This window comes from Nanorana parkeri, unplaced genomic scaffold, assembly GCF_000935625.1.
Source record: "Nanorana parkeri isolate BGI_ZX_2015 unplaced genomic scaffold, ASM93562v1 scaffold172, whole genome shotgun sequence".
Classification (NCBI taxonomy): domain Eukaryota; kingdom Metazoa; phylum Chordata; class Amphibia; order Anura; family Dicroglossidae; genus Nanorana; species Nanorana parkeri.
Genome location: NW_017306440.1, coordinates 1,578,108 through 1,596,623, shown reverse-complemented (window position 1 = coordinate 1,596,623; position 18,516 = coordinate 1,578,108). Strand labels below are relative to the sequence as shown.

General features: G+C 43.3%; 1 protein-coding gene across 2 annotated transcripts in view; it reads right to left on the bottom strand.

Moving 5' to 3' along the window:
* CTBP1 (C-terminal binding protein 1) overlaps positions 1-18,516 on the bottom strand; it is a 326,081-nt gene that overhangs the window by 212,203 nt on the left and 95,362 nt on the right. Inside the window, exon 1 of one of the 2 annotated variants that reach the window (XM_018554764.1) lies at positions 5,682-5,760. The exons of the other annotated variant lie outside the window; for it this stretch is intronic. Within the exon in view, the coding sequence (XP_018410266.1) occupies positions 5,682-5,688 (7 nt within the window). The 5' untranslated portion in view covers positions 5,689-5,760. Of the gene's footprint in view, positions 1-5,681; positions 5,761-18,516 lie in introns of those variants that run through there. 2 annotated transcript variants of the gene reach the window in all.

Below are 18,516 nucleotides of genomic sequence, written 5' to 3'. Positions count from 1 at the left end.
TGTTTTTTTGAGCACTGTGACTATTACGCGCATACAAGCGGCTACATGATGACACATGGGGCACGCAGAACTTGACTGAGCTTGTGATACCTAGTGCAAGTGTACACACAAGTTGTCATTTTTAGCGATTTGAAATAAAAGGTTATTTTATATTATGAGCGTCTCTTTTCACTCTCTATGTACTGGATGCTTCAGTGTCTGTTGGTACTGAAGAGGAAGCCCGGAGTTCTCTCTTTTTTTTTTTAGAAATTATTCAGCGCAAATCAGACCTTGTTGTTTTAAAGGGGTGAAAATGGCAGCGAGTGATTGGCTTACCAAAATGGTTAGGATTTCACAAAGGACGATGCCCGGAGGCATTGTTGCTGCATTTGAAGTGGAATCGTTCACAACCAAGAACACTTTATATTCAACAATATTGGACACCTAGAAAATATTTGTACACTCTATTTTATCATAGTCTGTGTTACATGATTTGATGCACATCGGCTTACAGCATTGATGTGGGTATATAACCGGTAATGAACGTGTGTACACATGGTGTGTGATAAAGAAGTGGGGGGTTTATGGTGTATAGGCTTTTTTTTTGTTTTTATATAATTTAGCACTTTTTTGGTATTTTTATACTTGTGAGATGTGGTTGGATTAGTCTTTTTTATAATCATGATTTCTTCCCTCCAATGATCCTGCCAGTAACATATTTCATGTCCAAGGTCACATCTGTCAAACACAAGGCCTGTGGGCCGAATCCGGCCCAACAGGCCATTTCATGTGGCCCTCGCACCTTTCCTGCAGCGTTACATTTTTCAAAACAAAGCCGGTGCTGTAAACAGGTGCCAGGCTTCACAGGAAAGCTGCCAAGGTCCCCAGCAAGGGCACCAGCCGAAAATCTCCTCCTTCACGTCCGCCCAGCCCTAGGACCCTGGTGAGAGCGCACAGCCACCTGAGAGTCCACACAACCCGCCATAGAACCCACACAGCCACCTGAGTGTCCGTGCAGCCCAGCATAGACCGCGCATAGCCCACCTAAGAGTCCACACAGCCCACCATAAAAGCTGCACACCCACCTGAGAGTCTGTACAGCCCAGCATAGGCCGCACATAGCCCACCTAAGAGTCTGCATAGCCCACCATAAAACTTGCACAGCCACCTGAGAGTCCATACAGCCCGGCATAGACCCCGCATAGCAAACCATAAAACCTGCGCCGCCCACCACAGACCCCGCACAGCCACCTGAGAGTCCGCACAACCCATCATAGAACCCTCACAGCCCACCATAGAACCTGCACAGCCTCCCGAGAGCCCACCATAGGACCTGCACTGCCACCTGAGAGTCGGTGCAGCCCAGCATAGACCGCACATAGTCCACCTAAGAGTCCACATTGCCCACTATAAAACCTGCACAGCCACCTGAGAGTCCGCACAGCTCACCATAAGACCTGCGTAGCCCACCACAGACCCTGCACAGCCATCTGAGAGTCCGTACTATTACACTAATTGCCATTATTTTTCCTAGACTTCTACTTTCAGAGCTAGTTATTAAGTTATCACTAAAAATGGTAATACAGTGGTACCTCGGTTCACAAACTTAATTCGTTCCACAATTCTGGTCGCAAACCAAATTGGTCGCTAACCGAATCAAATTGTGATCAGACCGCGATCTCGACTAGAGGAAGCCACGACCACATGTCAGAGCAGGGAAGATGGCTGTGGTTGTGTTCGTCATTCGATGCAGAGTTCGCGAACGGAAGCAAAATTTTGCCGAACTTCCTGTTCGCGAACCGAATTGTTCGCAAACAGAAGCGTTCGTGAACCGAGGTACCACTGTAATCAAATGCAGAGGCAATGATTTAATATAATAAAGAGTAGATACATTTATATAGTCTTACAGATACAACCAGCCCTTTGAGGGCAACCATAATGCAGAAGCCGGCCCACGAGGAAATGGAGTTCGAGACTTCTGTTCTAGGGTGTCAACGCTTATTCATTGTACTGCATCTATGGAGGAGCAGCGTTGTCACCGTAGAACTAGGACTGGTACATTGCATAAGAACTGCGCAGGGTTAGGAACATTGCTTGAATTTGCTCAGGAAATTAGAAGCTCATTGGATTTTTTACAGAAAGAAGTTTCTCTGTTGTTCTTTTTTTGCACTTAGTGAACAGATACCCAAACTTTGTCAATGTCATATTTGACAAGTCAAAAGGGAACAAATAAGAGAAGTCCATTGCTAGGGTCTACATATACTTTAAACAATGAAGTCAGAATTTACAGGTTTCTGTTCTATGGTTACCGCTCCGGGTGTCACCCAGCCTCAGGACGCCCCTGTGTTCTAGTATGGATACAGCTCTGATTTCTTCTAGCCAGGCCTGTCGTATGCCCAATAATAAGCAACAAGTATGCAGAGATCGATCGGAAGTTCTAACTTCACTGAGTGCATGCTTGCTTAAGGACAGAAACTCACAGGTCACAAATCAGCCAAGCAGAGGGATACACACTGCAGCCCGCTGACCTTTTTGTGGCGTGTGCCCTATAAGCCATTTCATATCAGCATCTGCGATTATTTCAAGGCTGCAATTCTTGCCCCATCTTCTTGCTAAAGATCTGGCCTGGAAGCAGAAGTTTCAGCCTAGCCATGTGATATGACTACCCCAGCCCCGCCAATCTCCCCACACGGAAGAGCTAAAGCTCCTTTGATGAGTTTGCATTAATTATGAGCCAAGAGAGGAAGTTTACTAAGCAAAGCAAATGTTCTTATCTTTTCTATCAAAATTCATTAAATTGCCAGGAAACCAAATACCATCTGCTAGCTGTAAATGTTGCTAACAACAGCTCTAGGGAAACGGGGAAGCGCATCACATAAAAATGCATGTTTCCAAAGGTTAAAGGATATGGATGTACTTTCCGAACTAAAAGCTCCATAGGCCTGCCTTGATTTATGTAATTCAGTGATTACATGCAGGGCTGGATCTTCTGCATAGGAGATCAAAGGGAGTTTGTGTACTGAACTCCCTTTGATCTCCTGTCACAGAGCCGTGCCGGTCCTGGCCGCATCGGGCAAAACGGATCTCGGGACCGGCAACGGCAGGGACAGCTTCTGATACAAGCGATCGAGCGTCTATGAAAAGCATGTTTGATTAACTAATGACTGCAATATGATTTTAAAATCAGCATGCGGAGCTGCACGCTGCTGTGATTTTTGGTGAAAGGGGTTAAAGGTCCGCTTTAAAAAAAAACTTGAAATAACATGTTAAATCGTATATATAATTGTAGGGTTTAGATATACTTTAAAGTAAATGTTTCCCATCATACTTGAAGCGATCTGGTCACAATCTAAAATTCGGAATGTTTACTCGAAAAGTCTCACTCCATCCACAGCTTTGTATTTCATTTTGGCAAAAGTGCGGAAGGGTTAGGGCCCTTGGCGCCCTTCTGCATTGAGTGAATGTGTGTTGCACATGAATGGTCTACCAACGCACCAAAGCGGCCAAAGAAAAACCACACGCAGCATTTATGGCAATGCACACGGTGCTGCATCGGGGTGTCATTCAAAATGTTTTACTTTGCAATGTGCAAGTTACCACATTGTACTGGGGAGGTGCGAATGGGACCTTAGAGCTCTGTCAGGTTTTTATTGCAGTCTCTGTCCCTAATGGAAAAATGTCCTCTCCATTCCCGATAACAAAGCTCACCGACAACATACAAAACCACACACCTGTTTTTATTGCAGTGGGGGGGTCACTGCTTCCCCCCACCCCAAAATGCAGCCGCTCCTGTGTAGAGTGACACTTGCAGATAGTCGGCAAGTGTCAGTGAGTAATGGCAATGAATCAATGTACGGTTTCATTGTGTTTACTATTTCATATGTAGCTAAAGGTGTAACCTATGAATTGCGTAAGACATCACTTAAAAAAAGAGACCTTACTAGTTTTTGTTTTTTTGAAATGTAATACTATGACCATATAATAATAACAGTGATCATATAATATGCATGTCAACATTTACATGCATATAACGTAAAGGCCTCTTTCACACGGGCGGTCCAATTGGGTATGCCTGTCAGTCTTTCAGGTAGACCCAATCGGATTGCAAATTTAGGTCTATGGGCAGCCGTTCTTTCAGGAGGGCACGATCAGATGCTGAATGGGCAGCCGAGTCTAAACAGATGGCCATCTATTTACCCCCGACTCCGGCCAGGGGCAGAAAAACAAACAGGATAGTGTTCCATTTCCACTGATTGCGCTGGATCGGTATGTCTTGAAATGCCTCATGGGACCTGTAGTTGTACAACAGCTAGAGGGCCACAGTTTACCAACCCACGTGTTAGAATTTCAGGCTTTCATTGCAGTGCAAAAGTTTGGTAAAAGTGTGTAAGGTGTATATCAAAATGCAGAGGGTTAAACCTCATGTCCAGGACCACCCCCAGCGTGTGCGCACCGTACCTACCTCCCCCCTCACACTTATTTTTTACCCAAAATGCACAATAACTAAATAAACACCCCCCTTCCCGGCCAAAAAAATAATTAAAACACACAAAAAGGTAATTTTTGAAACATATTAGTAAAATAAATAATTATAATAAAATTATATTAATAGTAAAAAAATATATAGTAAAAAAAAAAACACATTATAGTAAATGTAAACGGACAGAAAGTGCCTGAAAGAGTCTGGGGGAGATCAGCAGCACAGAGACGCAACACACACACACACACACACACAAATAAAGCTTTGATACACATTTTAGCAACATAGATAATAAAATATTAGTAATAAGAAAACATGAAGAAAGAAGGGAGAAGAAAAGGAGGAGAAGAAAGAAGGAAGAAGAAGAAAGGAAGGAAGAGGAAGGAAGGAAGAAGAAGGAAGAAGAAAGAAGGAAGAAGAATAAAGATGATAGAAGAAGGAAGAAAACGGAGAGGAAAGAATATAATAATAATAATATCCTCAAGGTCGAGTGGTTGCCGAAGATGAGCGGCATGGAGCAGCACAGTGGCTCAATGGTTAGCACTTTTTCCTTGCAGCACTGTAGTCCTCGGTTTGTATCCCGTTCAGGACACTATCTGCATGGAGTTTGCATGTTCTCCCTTGTGGTAGATGAATAGACTTGTCTATAGTGACCCTGGTAGGAGTGTGTGTATACATGTCAGATAGTGACCTGTCATTGTAAGCTCCATGAGTGCAGCGACTGATGTGAATGTACAGGATGCAAATTGACGCCGCTATATAAATAAATAAGTGTAATTAAAAAATAAAATAAAAGGAGCGGACGCCAAGTTTGGACTAGGAACCCAGAACTGACTCCTGGCTGTTGCTGAGCATCATGTAGAAGACTTCTAGCATTCACATTGATCAGTATAGACACATCTGGTACTTTGCAATAAGTATTGTAGATCCATCATGTCCATTCTCCCACATTGATCGCAGTCAGCTGACAGTGGCTCAGTATCCTGCAACATTTACATACAGGGCTGTGCAGAGCTCATGGCCACCCCCAGCAGCATGCCTGTGACATGATCCAGAGCTAAGCCCACCAGATCACAGCCCCCCCCTCTCATCCTCTTACAAGGCACACACAGCATGGGATCAAAGCCAGGCCGCCCAGATCCCAGAGCACACAGAGCCAGCAGCCTCCAGCTCACCCCCCTCCCAGCCACACAGAACACAAATAGAACAAGATGTAACAAACCTTGCATCTCCACCTTCCAGGGTTTATCCCACTTCTATATGATAAGGCTGGAGAAAATAAGAAGCAGGGGAGAAGGCCACCAATCAGCATGTACAAGTCTTCCAGGCAGCCAATAGAAGGCTGGCAGCGCTGGACAATAGCCAATGGCAGAAAGGCTTGGTCCTCCTGCTGTACAGAGGGAGAGGGCTCTGAGTGTGGAGAGGAGGAGGAGAGACCAGGAAAATAAATAAGACACAATTCACCCTCCCTCATCCCTCCTCCCTCTGACATGGCCGAAATTTGGGAATTGCATGCACTCTGGCTGGCAATTTGCAACCTCAGCTGAGCAGGTGTCAGAGCTGACACATTCACCGATCACTTTACATTAAGATAGCAACATTCGCAAATGTTTTCACAGGGAGACTTTGATGTGCAGCTATACCGTTATACATTACTGACTGGAAATCACTGCATCCCTAATTATTAATATACAGGATATATATAGCGCCAACAGATTGCACAGCGCTGTACAACATAAAGGGAGACCGTACAGATACGAAAAAATTCAATACAAGAGGGGTTGGAGGGCTCTGCTCATGAGAGCTTGTATATATTTTTTTTTATTTTATTTTATTTTTTGCAGTTTAAATGATGCAAGCAAACAAATATTATACAATGACGATGAAGAGTTTCCTTCTCTTCACATTAGAAGCCCCTTCTCTCAGATCAGAGACCCCTTTTACATCAGAGTCCTCCTCCTTTCATATTAAAAGCCCCTCCTTTCACATCAGAGTCCCCCTTCTTACATACCAGAGTCCCTTTTTCACATAAAAAGCCCCTCCTCCTTTTTACATTGGAAGCCCCTCCTTTCAGATCAAAGCCCCCTTCATATCAGAGTTTCCCCCTCCTTTTGCATCAGAGTCCCCCTCCTTTCAGACCAGAGTCCTCCTCCTTTTACATCAGAGCCCCACCTTTCATATTAAAAACCCCTCCTTTCACATCAGAGCCCCCTCCTTTCACATCAGAGTCCCCTCCTTTCACATCAGAGCCCCCCTCCTTTCACATCAGAGTCCCCCTCCTTGTAGACCAGAGCCCTCCTCCTTTTACATCAGAAGCCCCACCTTTCATATTAAAAACCCCTCCTTTCACATCAGAGCCCCCCTCCTTTCACATCAGAGTCCCCCTTCTTTCACATCAGAGTCCCCCTCCTTGTAGACCAGAGTCCTCCTCCTTTCACATCAGAAGCCCCATCTTTCATATTAAAAACCCCTCCATTCACATCAGAGTCCCTCTTCTTTCACATCAGAGCTCATCTTTCACATCAGAAGCCCCATCTTTCATATTAAAAACCCCTCCATTCACATCAGAATCCCCCATCTTTCACATCAGAGTCCCCCATCTTTCCCATCAGAGTCCCCTTCCTTTCACATCCAAGTCCCCCTTCTTTCACATCAAAAGCCCCTCCTTTCAGATCAGAGCGGTAAGGAGGAGAGAAGCCGCAGCTGTCAGGACGGCCCAGCGGAGAGGAGATCGGAGCCGCTGTCATCCTGTCAGTTTCAGGATGACAGCGTCTGTGTGCGTGGCCGAGCGGAGGATCTGTAAATATCTGTGATATTAACGATCCTCTGTGCAGAACAAACACTGGAGTGATCTTCTGATCACTCCAGTGTTTGTAAATAACTGGAGACACATAGTACTGTTTCCCCAGTTATGAATGAACAGGCTGTGATTTACATCACTTCGTGTTCATTCATGAATTTCTGAATGAGGAGTAGCACTCAGTACAGAAGCCCCTCCCCATTCATAAACGGGTGATAGTAAAATATTTTACTATCATCAGTTTCTGAATGAATGGGAGGAGCCTCTGTATTGAGTGCTTCCCATTCATTGAGTGCTGAGGCTGCAGAAAAAGAAATTGAGGACTTCTTTTAAAATTCCCCCCCCCCCCCCACACACACACACACGTATTATTAGACATGTGCAACGACTAAAAATTCATTTCAGATGAAATAAATGAAAACTAAAAACCTTTTTACTCGTTTCATCAAACAAACAAAAATTCTATGCTCTTTTGGATTCAGCCACTGGCGTGTTCTGGAGGCAGGGCGCATGACATCATATAACACTGTACGTGTTGGGCGGGGTTACGGGGTTACTGAGGGGTATGGTCACTGAGGAGTGTGGTCACTGAGGGGCTCTGTAAAGCTTTCTTGCACAGGGAGCCTGAAGGCCTAAGGCCTGCCCAGCCCACATGTTACCCAACTGGCCTGTTCCCAACTTTGCATCTGCTCCTCACACCAGTGCTGCCTGATCTGCTAAGAAACCACCAGCTTCTTCTATCAGTCATCAGCACCATCATCTTCGGTGTGTCAACACCCACTTGAGTCACAGGCACTCGTGCCCCTCTCAGACTGCACAACTGCCGCCTCATCTCCAGTGGGGCTGAGACCAGAGTTACAAGGGGAGACCTTCCTCGTCACTTCAGGCTCACACCAAGGTACGAGACACCTGACGAGTTCTATTCCTTCCTCACTCTATCCAACAACTAACAGAAAAAAACTTTGGGTATAGATGCACTTTAACCTTTCAGAACTTGAGAAAGAAGGACACAATTCAACATGGAGAAGATAAGCGGTGCAGGTAGATGGTAAATGTTGGTGAATGTGGTTAAAGTCTGCACCTTCTTATGGTATACAATGCACACATATGTATCCACAAAGTTCTCCTATTGAAGGGCCCGTTCATGCTTTTGGCCACTGTGTGCCAGTGGTGGGGACTGGTGCCTCGCATTGTTGCAGCACAAGGCACAAAGTACCAGCACATCATCTCATTTAATAAAAAAGTCAGTGCTTAACTCCACACCATGCCACCTCCTGCCTTATAACTGGTCATAATGAGAGGCACGGTCTTACTGACCAATCTTGAGGCATGGGCTGGGTCAATTGGCAATTTCCTATTCAGAAGCCTACTAAAGTAGATGCCCCTCTCCCCATCTCCAACAAAGTGAAATGGCCAACATATGGACACCAAAACCAACCTGGCTACAATTTAACACTTGGAGGGGAAAACTCAGGTGCCAAAAAGAAGGTACATTATTTTGCTTCTAGTCCGATGCAGAACCATCCCCTGTTCTGCAAGGCAACCTATTATGTCATGAGCAAATTAGTCACTGAAGCCTGTCCTCACCAGTTGTCATCCTGATACAGAGCAAGGGTCAGAACGGCAAGGCAAGAGGAGCTGCAACCTCACAGCAGCCACCAATTACACGGCACAGCAGACAGGTAGAACAAGACAGAAAAACACAAAGTAGAGATTGCTTTTGATATCTGCAGCCGTGGAGCCTGTGAAAGGGCTTGCGTAGCCTGGCAGATATAGCAGGCATTTCAGATGCATTTGGCAGGCATTTGAGATGCTTCTGGAGGCCCTTCTGCTCTGATTTGGAGAAAATCAGTTGTGATGCAAACAAATGCCCATATAAAACCAAACCTAGCACATGAACACGTGATTGTGTTGAGGCAGATCTCAATGTCTGTCCTCTGCAGAGCTTGAAATGACATGTAGGCTGTGGAAAAATTGGGGTCGGATATCTCATTATTTTGGGATTCATGTCTGAAATTGAATTCGGTTCGGGGTTTGGGATTCGGACGAAATCCGAGTTTTTGTTAGTTTCGGACGAGTTTACGAATATTCATTACGACAACCGCAGAAAACCATATACAGATATTAATAATTAAGCTGAATCTCCTAGACCCGAACGGCATTCAGGATCCAAATTTCTGAATTGTATTTGGGAGCTCCCGAATGCCATTCGGGTCTGGGAACCATATACATATATTACTAAAGCTGAGGCCCCCAGACCTGAATGGCATTCGGGAGCTTCCGAATGCAATTTGGAAATTCGGATCCCATATACCATTTGGGTCTAGGAGCCTCAGCTTTAGTATTATATTATATACTGTATATGGCTCTCATGTTGTCATAACGAAAATTCGTATTCAAACTAAACGAATTGCACATGTCTAAAATGGACAAATGGTCAGAGATACCTTGAAGAAGCCTGGGGGTACCTTGTAGTTTTAGATGGAGCCGGGGAAGATTTAAACCCCTGTCAGGTTTTTATTGTGCTCTGTGTTTCCACTAGGTAGATTCATCCTCTACAGCTGCCATGGTGGCCATTGTCACGAAAACAAAAGTGATGAGAAATCCAAACTTGAGTTGTCACTAGAACAAGGAGGTTAAAGGAGAACTATGGGGTCAGGGCTTTTCCCCATAGTTCTCCTAAGGGTCAAGGGAGAACACAAACTAGCGTTCTCCCATGACCCAAAGTTCAGTATACGGAGATGCCGAAGCCGGAACGGATCCCGACTTTACTGTCTGAATCCACCCAGCTGCGTGAGTGACAGCTGGCTCTGTCTATCTAGAGGCAGAGCCAGCGGTCCCCGCCCCCTCCCCGTCCGTTCCGCCAGTCAGCGCTTTCAGATCGGAGCGGGGAGAGTGGAATCCAGCCCCTCCCCCTGTCACGGCAGAGAACCGTGACAGGACCGGAAGGTGAGCGAACCCGGTATGTGTTCCCTCACCTCCCGATCTACTGAGCCGACCTGTGACAGTCTCATTGTCACAGGTCGGCTAGAACTATGAAGTGAGTGGAAATCACTCATCTCATAGTTCTCCTTTAATGGTAGGTCACAGATCGTCTTGAACCACTTGCCATCTGCAGTCTTTAGATAAATGTTCTCATAAACCACTACCCAAGAATGTAAAGCTTTGTTGTTGCTCTGAACTTTGAGTGCGCAGTTCTATGACCACCATGCGGTCAGGTCATAGACGAATGATCAAGAACCAAATAGTGTGTCCCAATGATGTGATCACCATAACAGCAAGTCATGGAGATCACTGGAAGCTGGTTTACAAACAAACCTCTCCAGGCTGCAAATGGCACCGTGTCTCTCCGTGTTCACAGATAAAAGGGACACAGTATTATAAGGGATATATTATATATATTATATAAGGGACACAGGGTTACAACAGTTGTGTGTAAAATAACCAATATTTTTGCATCCCATCCCCCATTTTATGTCCATTTGTCAGCATATAAAAAGCAGGATATTAAAACAGTTATTTGCAAAAGTTACCGAATACATGCTGAAGATGCCAAATAGGATCTGGGAATTTAGGTGCCAATGACCTCAACAATGACTATCAAGGGGTTAAATTGGATGTCCTTGCTTAGTTATAGTCAGGGCTTGAAAAATTTTAGGGTGTCTCACCAGTCAGTCAAAAATTTCACCAGTAAGCATGACCGGACTATAGCCTTGCAATTTATGTTAACAATTGTTTGGGGAGAGATAGAGCTTTCCTTTGGTGGTATTTAATCACCACTGGGGGGGGGGGTTGTACTATATAATGAAACAGTACCGTAAATTTAGAAAACAAAAAATGTTTTTCCTTCATTATTTTAAAAAACATTTATCCTTACCCATATTTTTGGTAAAATCTAAAAGATGGGGTCATGCTGGGTAAATAGACAGCAAACATGTCAAACTTTAAAATTACGTGCGCCCGCAAAATCGCAAAAAAAAATACCATAGCCAAAATTGGCCATAGGCGATGCTTTAAAAGATTTTACTGCTCATCAGTTTAGTGTTAATATTGATTAATGGCCCTAAAATCATTGCCCTCACTCTGACTTTCGCAGTTATATGTAACATGTGAGGCGCAATAGGTGCAATCGCCATTTTCACATGTAGGCGCATCCGACGCATGTTTGTGTGTATGTGGGGGCAGGGGACTTTAAAAAAAAAATGTTGGTGTTTTTTTTTTGGTATTTTTAATTTAAAAAAAATGTTTTTGCTTAACTTTATTGCTATCACATAGGGGTCTAGGAACCCCCTATGTGATAGGGGGCTAGGAAGCCCCCTATGTGATAGCCAATATACACGGACAGGCCCCCTTTATGGAGACATCAGGGGTCTCTTGGACCCCTAATGTCACCTAGGGACCCCCAAGGAGGCTGATGAAGCAAAGATCTGCTTCACCAGCTTCTTCTCCAGCTACAGAAGCTGGAGAGTGACCGCTGAATGCGGAAGTGATGTAATATACATCACTCCTGCAGGACGAGAGCGCTGTGAGCGGCCGGCGTCTCCTCCCACACCGCTCAGCCGCCTATCACAGTCCGGTAGAGCGGTGTGGGGGCGGAGACAGCGCTGTCACAGAAGGCTGGGCTTTCCTCTCTACACCGCTCGATCAGCCTCCTGTGACAGCGTGTCAGAGAGAAAAGCAATGTACACACACTCAGTGATCGCTGAGTGTGTGTACATAATTGAGAATATGGTATGTTATCTATATCCTCAATTATAAATGAATGGAAGTGATCTACATCACCCCCATTCATTCATAATTGTGGTTATAGTAAACAAACAATGTTCTCATGTTATCAATGAACAGGAACACTCATAGAGGATTCCTGTTCATTGATAACAGGGGACACAGAAAAAGAGATTGAGGACTCTGTGTCCTAAATCTCTTTTTCTATTTTAAAAGGGAAATATCAGGGGTCTGTTTAGACCCCTAATATTTCCCCGAAGCCCCTAAAAGTAAAGTAAAAAATAAAAATATTTAATAAAAAATTAATTAATAAAACAAAAATAAAAAAAATAAAAAAAAGAAGTTTATAAAAAATTAAATATTTAAAAAAATTGAAAAAATAAACAACATTTTCGGTTTCGGCCTGACATTTTTTTTTGTTTCGGTTTTAAAATTTCCATTTCGGTGCATCTCTAATTATGAGCATCATACATTTTTCTGTCGGCATCACAAGACTGGCACTGCCAGCCATCCAACCTCTTCTTCTCCGTTCACTTCTATTGTGTGTGTGCCCACCGTAAACCATTTTCGATTGTACCGAAATAGCTTAGGCCTTACATCTCTAAGCTTACAAAGGCCTGAATGCACTGTAAGGATTCATTATATCAAAGAAGGTGGTTATGACAACCCTGTGTGATATATTCCGATCATTGATTCTTTATGTGCAGCACATGAGCGGTGCATAGTTTCTTTTGTAAGCAGTTTTCCAGCACGATGGAAGATGTTTTGACAGACCTCTTGCTTGATATCAATCCTGCTATGTACCATGCGACTTTGAAAAAGGGACTTGAAAAATGGGCATCATCTCTAAATATGACATAGAAGATAGACATCCCAAAACAGGACAGCGCTATGTGTGGAATAAGAGAATGGGAGGCATGGATATACAGGACAGCGGAGGAGTCAAGACACAGTTATATAAACAGGAAAAGTTAAAGGCAGCCGCATAAAACATTTGTGTGCAGCGTTATTTTAAAGGAGAACTATGAGGTGAGTGCTTTTCACTCACCTCATAGTTCTAGCCGACCTGTGACAATGAGACTGTCACAGGTCGGCTCAGGAGATTGAGAAGTGAGCGAACACATACCGGCGTTCGCTCACTTCTCGATCCTGTTGCAGCTCTCTGCCGTGACAGGGGAGGGGCTGGATTCCCCCCTCCCGGCTCCGAGCTTCCAGCGTTGACTGGCGGAACGGACGGGGGAGGGGGCGGGTACAGCTGGCTCTGCCTCTAGATAGGCAGAGCCAGCTGTCACTCACGCAGCTAGGCGGACCCAGACATAATTGTCGGGATCCGCTTCAGCTGCGGCGTCTCAGTATACCACGAGCAGTACACTGAGCTTAGGGTGATGGGAGGATGCTAGTTTGTGTCCTCCCGTTACCCTAAGGAGAACTATGGGGAAAAGCATTAACCCCATAGTTCTCCTTCAAGACGTGTTTAGAGTATGTAGGGTAGACAGTAGTTTAGTAATGCTGCAATCCTACAAATTCTTTGGGATTTATGTGGCTCAGGATACAGCAATGACTGTGCTCCAGAATCCTTTCCATTAGCGACAGTGACAGCAGACTGCAGGGCAGGCTATATGAGGTCAGCCTTCCATGGGGGAGGTGAGAAAAGGCAATTCTCCAAATACTTCTCACAGCCTGAGCCCAAGAGCCAGAAAACCAGCTCATCATATAAGGATTAAATAATAATAATAATAATATATTTCTTAGTAGTAAATACATATCAATAAAAGTAATAACAATATTATAATATACTAAACTAATACTTGTTAATAATAATAATATTATTATTATTAAATGATAAATGATAGTAATGACTATCCTAATCTCACGCCTTCTTTTTGTTTTGTTTCTGTGGACTTTAAAGAGTAAGAAAAAAAAAGTTATATTTTTCTTTTTAATGTCACATTTCCCCAACAAAATTTTTTTCGAAATTATCTGACGTATATGAAATTAAAGAAAATGTCTGATTCTGAGGAAAGGAATTGACTTTCAGACCCGGATCCCAAAAAACTAAATAACTAAAAATCCGAAATGAAACTTTTGCCGCCACACGTCTACAAGCTAGTAGATGGATTGCTGCGGGAGACTCCTCTGTCCTTGTGATCGTGTACTGGACGGGAAGTTTAGGGAGGCCGAGCTGAGAGAGTTGGAGATGTTCAGAAACATGAAGACCATAAGTGCTTGGGCAAAAATGTAAAGAAATACTTTGGTGGCCGATGTGTATTTGTTTGGTCCGGATTCATTATTGAAAAAAAAAAGTAATGAAGATGACGGCACACAAAATACTTCAGAAATATCACCATTTACTTCATATGCGTCTGTAAAAAGGACAACCACGGTTATCTCTTTGATGTGATACTCAAGGAGAGAGTTTTTCCGTGCAGCGGATGTGGCATTTAATACACATAAGTGGGGTGAGCTGAGCTGTTTCTTTTGATAATTATTGAATTGTTATTGATGACATTATGAAAAAAAAAGTTTGAGAGTTCAATACTACTTCATGCTTATAAGAGTTTAGGTTTGGATTGGATGTACTTATATGTTAAATGTATTACAATATACAGGTGAAACTCGAATAATTAGAATATCGTGCAAAGTTCATTTATTTCACTAATGCACCTTAAAAGGTGAAACTAATATATGAGATAGACTCATTACATGCAAAGCAAGATAATTCAAGCCATGATTTGTCATAATTGTGATGATTATGGCTTACAGCTCATGAAAACCCCAAGAACCCCAAATCCACAACCTCAAAAAAGTAGATTATTACATGCAATCAATAAAACAAGGATTGTACATAGAACAATATCGGACCTCTGAAAAGTACAAGCATGCATATGTACTCAGTACTTGGTTTGGGCCCCTTTTGCAGCACTTACTGCAATTACTTTTGCACGGTATTCTAATTATTCGAGTTTCACCTGTAGCTCAAGGGTAGGCAACCTCGGCACCCTAGCTGTGGTGGAAATACAAGTCCCATGAGGCATTGCAAGACTGACAGCTACAGGCATGACTCAAAGAAGCTGAAGCATAATGGTATTTGTAGTTTCAGAACATCTGGAGTGGCAAGGTTCCTATCCCTGATATAACCCCTATTCTGACTCCGATTGTTGTATTAGTTATTTATCCCTTGCTGAGACCTCTATGCCTGGCCTGTACACACAGATATAATCACTGCGGGCAATCCTTATCAGATAGCTGAACTCACCAAATACATTTTCATCCACAAAGTGCTTTATTCCATGCAGCAGGTAGAGTAGACAACAGTATACAGCAGATGAATGAATAGATGGCATTTGAAGGTCCAGGATGATAGTGTTTCAAACAAGCATGTACATGTGGTCCTGTTATAAGCAGCCATGACACTCGACTAGTTCTTGAACAAGAAAGGGGAACTACATCACAGGTGGGGAGGGAACACAGAAAAACATGGTGCACTAACCACAAAATGACCACAAGATGGCAGTATATTAATCAACTATACAATACTATACTGTACAATACCAATGAGCAAATGGCTTAAGGAAAATCAACTATGTGATTCTCAATTTACATTGGTATGAATATTAACCATGACTATGAATTGTCATATTTTATACATCTATTGTGACAGCACCCCCCCTCCCCCCCAGCGCAATGTGAGACAAATGTATCAGTGCATTACTCACAAACTCCTACATACAACGTTCTATGCTGTGCACTTACAAACTTCTGTGCCATGGGTCGGAGGAGAGTGAGCTCTTCTTGATCCATCAGAGCCAGAAAAGCTTCACGAGATTTCTTTTTTTGTTGTTTGTAATTGACAGGCAGAGCTCTGAAAGCTCCCACCTGACATTGCCCAAACGTTGGCGCTTCCACCCCAGGTAAGAGTTATATGTAAGGTGCCCTCCAAATTTCCGCAGTCTGCGATGCCACTAAAACCTGACAGCCCCCCAATAACCATGACAAACGACGCGCTCCGAGCGTCTGTGACAATCGATAAACCAGCTCTCCAAATTAATAAAATACAGATTACAAGGCGTAGATTTTTATTAAAGAATAATTTAGCTATAACCAAGTAATAGCGAGCCTGTCAGGCAGAAGATTAAATTACATGCTAAGCAAACCTGGCTTTGCGTGATAAACCGCAAGAATATCCTGAAATGGAAAGGAAAGGTATGCGGCAGGGGCGACAGTCCATAAACTAGCTTTATAAAGCTTGCACCATAACAACAGCCACAAAACACTCTCCAACTCCATTTTTAAAATAAGCTATTGCATCTGCAATAATGACCCCCCCCCAATCACCAACACCCCCACCCACCCAACCCCTTTATATTTCAGCTTTAACTGGTAAATATATTGATTCCTCCCTGCAAACAGCTCGTTTACTTTATTATTTGTTAAATTCATTTTTAAATCACTTTCAAAACAGCAGATCGCATTATGGCAAAACATTCCATTAGCGTGTCCTTTATTGCAAAAGAAACGGGGACGTTACAACTAATCATTTTTATGATGAAGAACTGTTATGTAGGTGGACTAAAATCTGTAATATTATGCACTGGATTAATTTCAGCCTCACAATTGAATAATGATGCTTGGCTGACCAAAGCTGCAGTTTAATGCAGATTTGTCCTATACCGTACAAAGGACAAGTAAAGCGGCTGATGAAATAAAGGTCTGTGTGTGAAAGCCAAGCCAAGGCTAACCTTTTATTTATTTTCTGTGTTTATTGCTTCCAAAGTTTTATACAACAGTTTATAGAATAAGAGACCTGCACCAGAGAAGCTTGCACTCTAATACAGGGGTGGGTGATTCCGGTCCTCCAACTGTGCTATGAAGAACAAATCCGGGCAAGGTGGTTATTAACCCGACCCCCCGCCCTGCAAGGGTTAAAGGAGAACTATGAGGTGAGTGATTTCCACTCATCCTCACAGTAAGAGCCGACATGTGACAAAGAAGCTGTCACAGGTTGGCTCTATTGATCAGGAAGTGAGCAGAAACATGCCGCTGATCTGCTCACTTCCCGATCGTCTCCCTGCAGTGAGCGGTGACTGTCAGTCACCGCTCTCTGCAGGGATTCCCCCCTCCCCTCTGTGATCCTCCAGCGCTGTATGGAGGAACGAACAGGGGAGGTGGAGGGCACAGCTGGCTCTGTCTCTAGATAGGCAGAGTCCGCTGTCACTCACACAGCTGGGTGGATAACGACAGTATTGTCAGGATGCGTACTGGGTGTGGCGCTCTCACTATACCGTGGGCTATACTGAGCTTTGGGTCACAGGAGGAGGTTAGTAAATGTCCTCTCATGACCCTAAAGAGAACTATGGCGAAAAACACTTACTCCATAGTTCTCTTTTAACTGCTTATTTTCCTCTAGGGACTAAAATATAAAAGTTATACTCGCATAGAATGAGTATAAGCCACATTGGTGAAACGTGTAATACACATTAATGGGAACTCCACTAGGGAAGGTAGAAATGGAAAAAGATTTGGGGGTCATTGTAGACCACAGATTGAATAATAGTTTCAATGCCAGGCTGCGGCAAACAAAGCGAGCAGAGTACTGCCATGTAATAAAAAGGGAATGTACTATAGAGACAAAGCTATAATGTTGCCACTTTATAGATCGCTGGTTCGGCTTCATCTGGAGTATGCGGTTCAGTTTTGGTCTCCAGTACTCAGAAAGGATATCCTGGAGCTGGAGAGAGTCCAGAGAAGGGCAACAAAACTAATCAAGGGGCTGGAGGATCAAAGCTATGAGACAAGGTTAGTAAATTTAAACTTGTTCACGCTGGAAGTTAGAATATTAAAAGGGGACATGATTTTGATGTACAAAATGTTTAATGGCGACGGCAACATCAGCAATAAACTTTTTACAGTAAACTCCCTAACAAGGACTAGAGGCCAGCACGTAAAATTGGTGGAGAAAAGATTTAACCACAAAGGGCGTAGGGGCTTCTTCTCAGTCAGAGTGGTTACATTTTGGAACTCATTGCCACAAGCATTGATACCAGCACACATCATTGAATTATTACAAAATGTATTAGATTTCGTCCTCAGAGACCGTAACATACAGGGGTACAGGTACTCTTAAATACTAGACCACACAGGGACTCCTAATATACACAAATGCATGCACAACACACACAGACACACAAAGGTTAAACTTGATGGACCTGTGTCTATTCAACCTCATATACTATGTAACTATGTAACTATGTGAGAGGAGTTTGCTCTTTGGTCTGGGGAACTTGCTGTCATGTACACTTGAATTTGCATCAATAAACACAGGATTCATCACTTGTATCTTGTAGACATGTGCGATTCGTTTCAGAAAGATGTGTTATTCGGATGAACTTTTGGAAATTCGTAAATTCAGATGCATCCGAATTTCTGAATGACAGAAATAACGAATGAAAACGAATAACAAAAATTACAGATGCATCCAAATTTCTTTCTTGAATTAAGTTTTTTTGTGTTAAAGTGACATTAAATTCAAAAG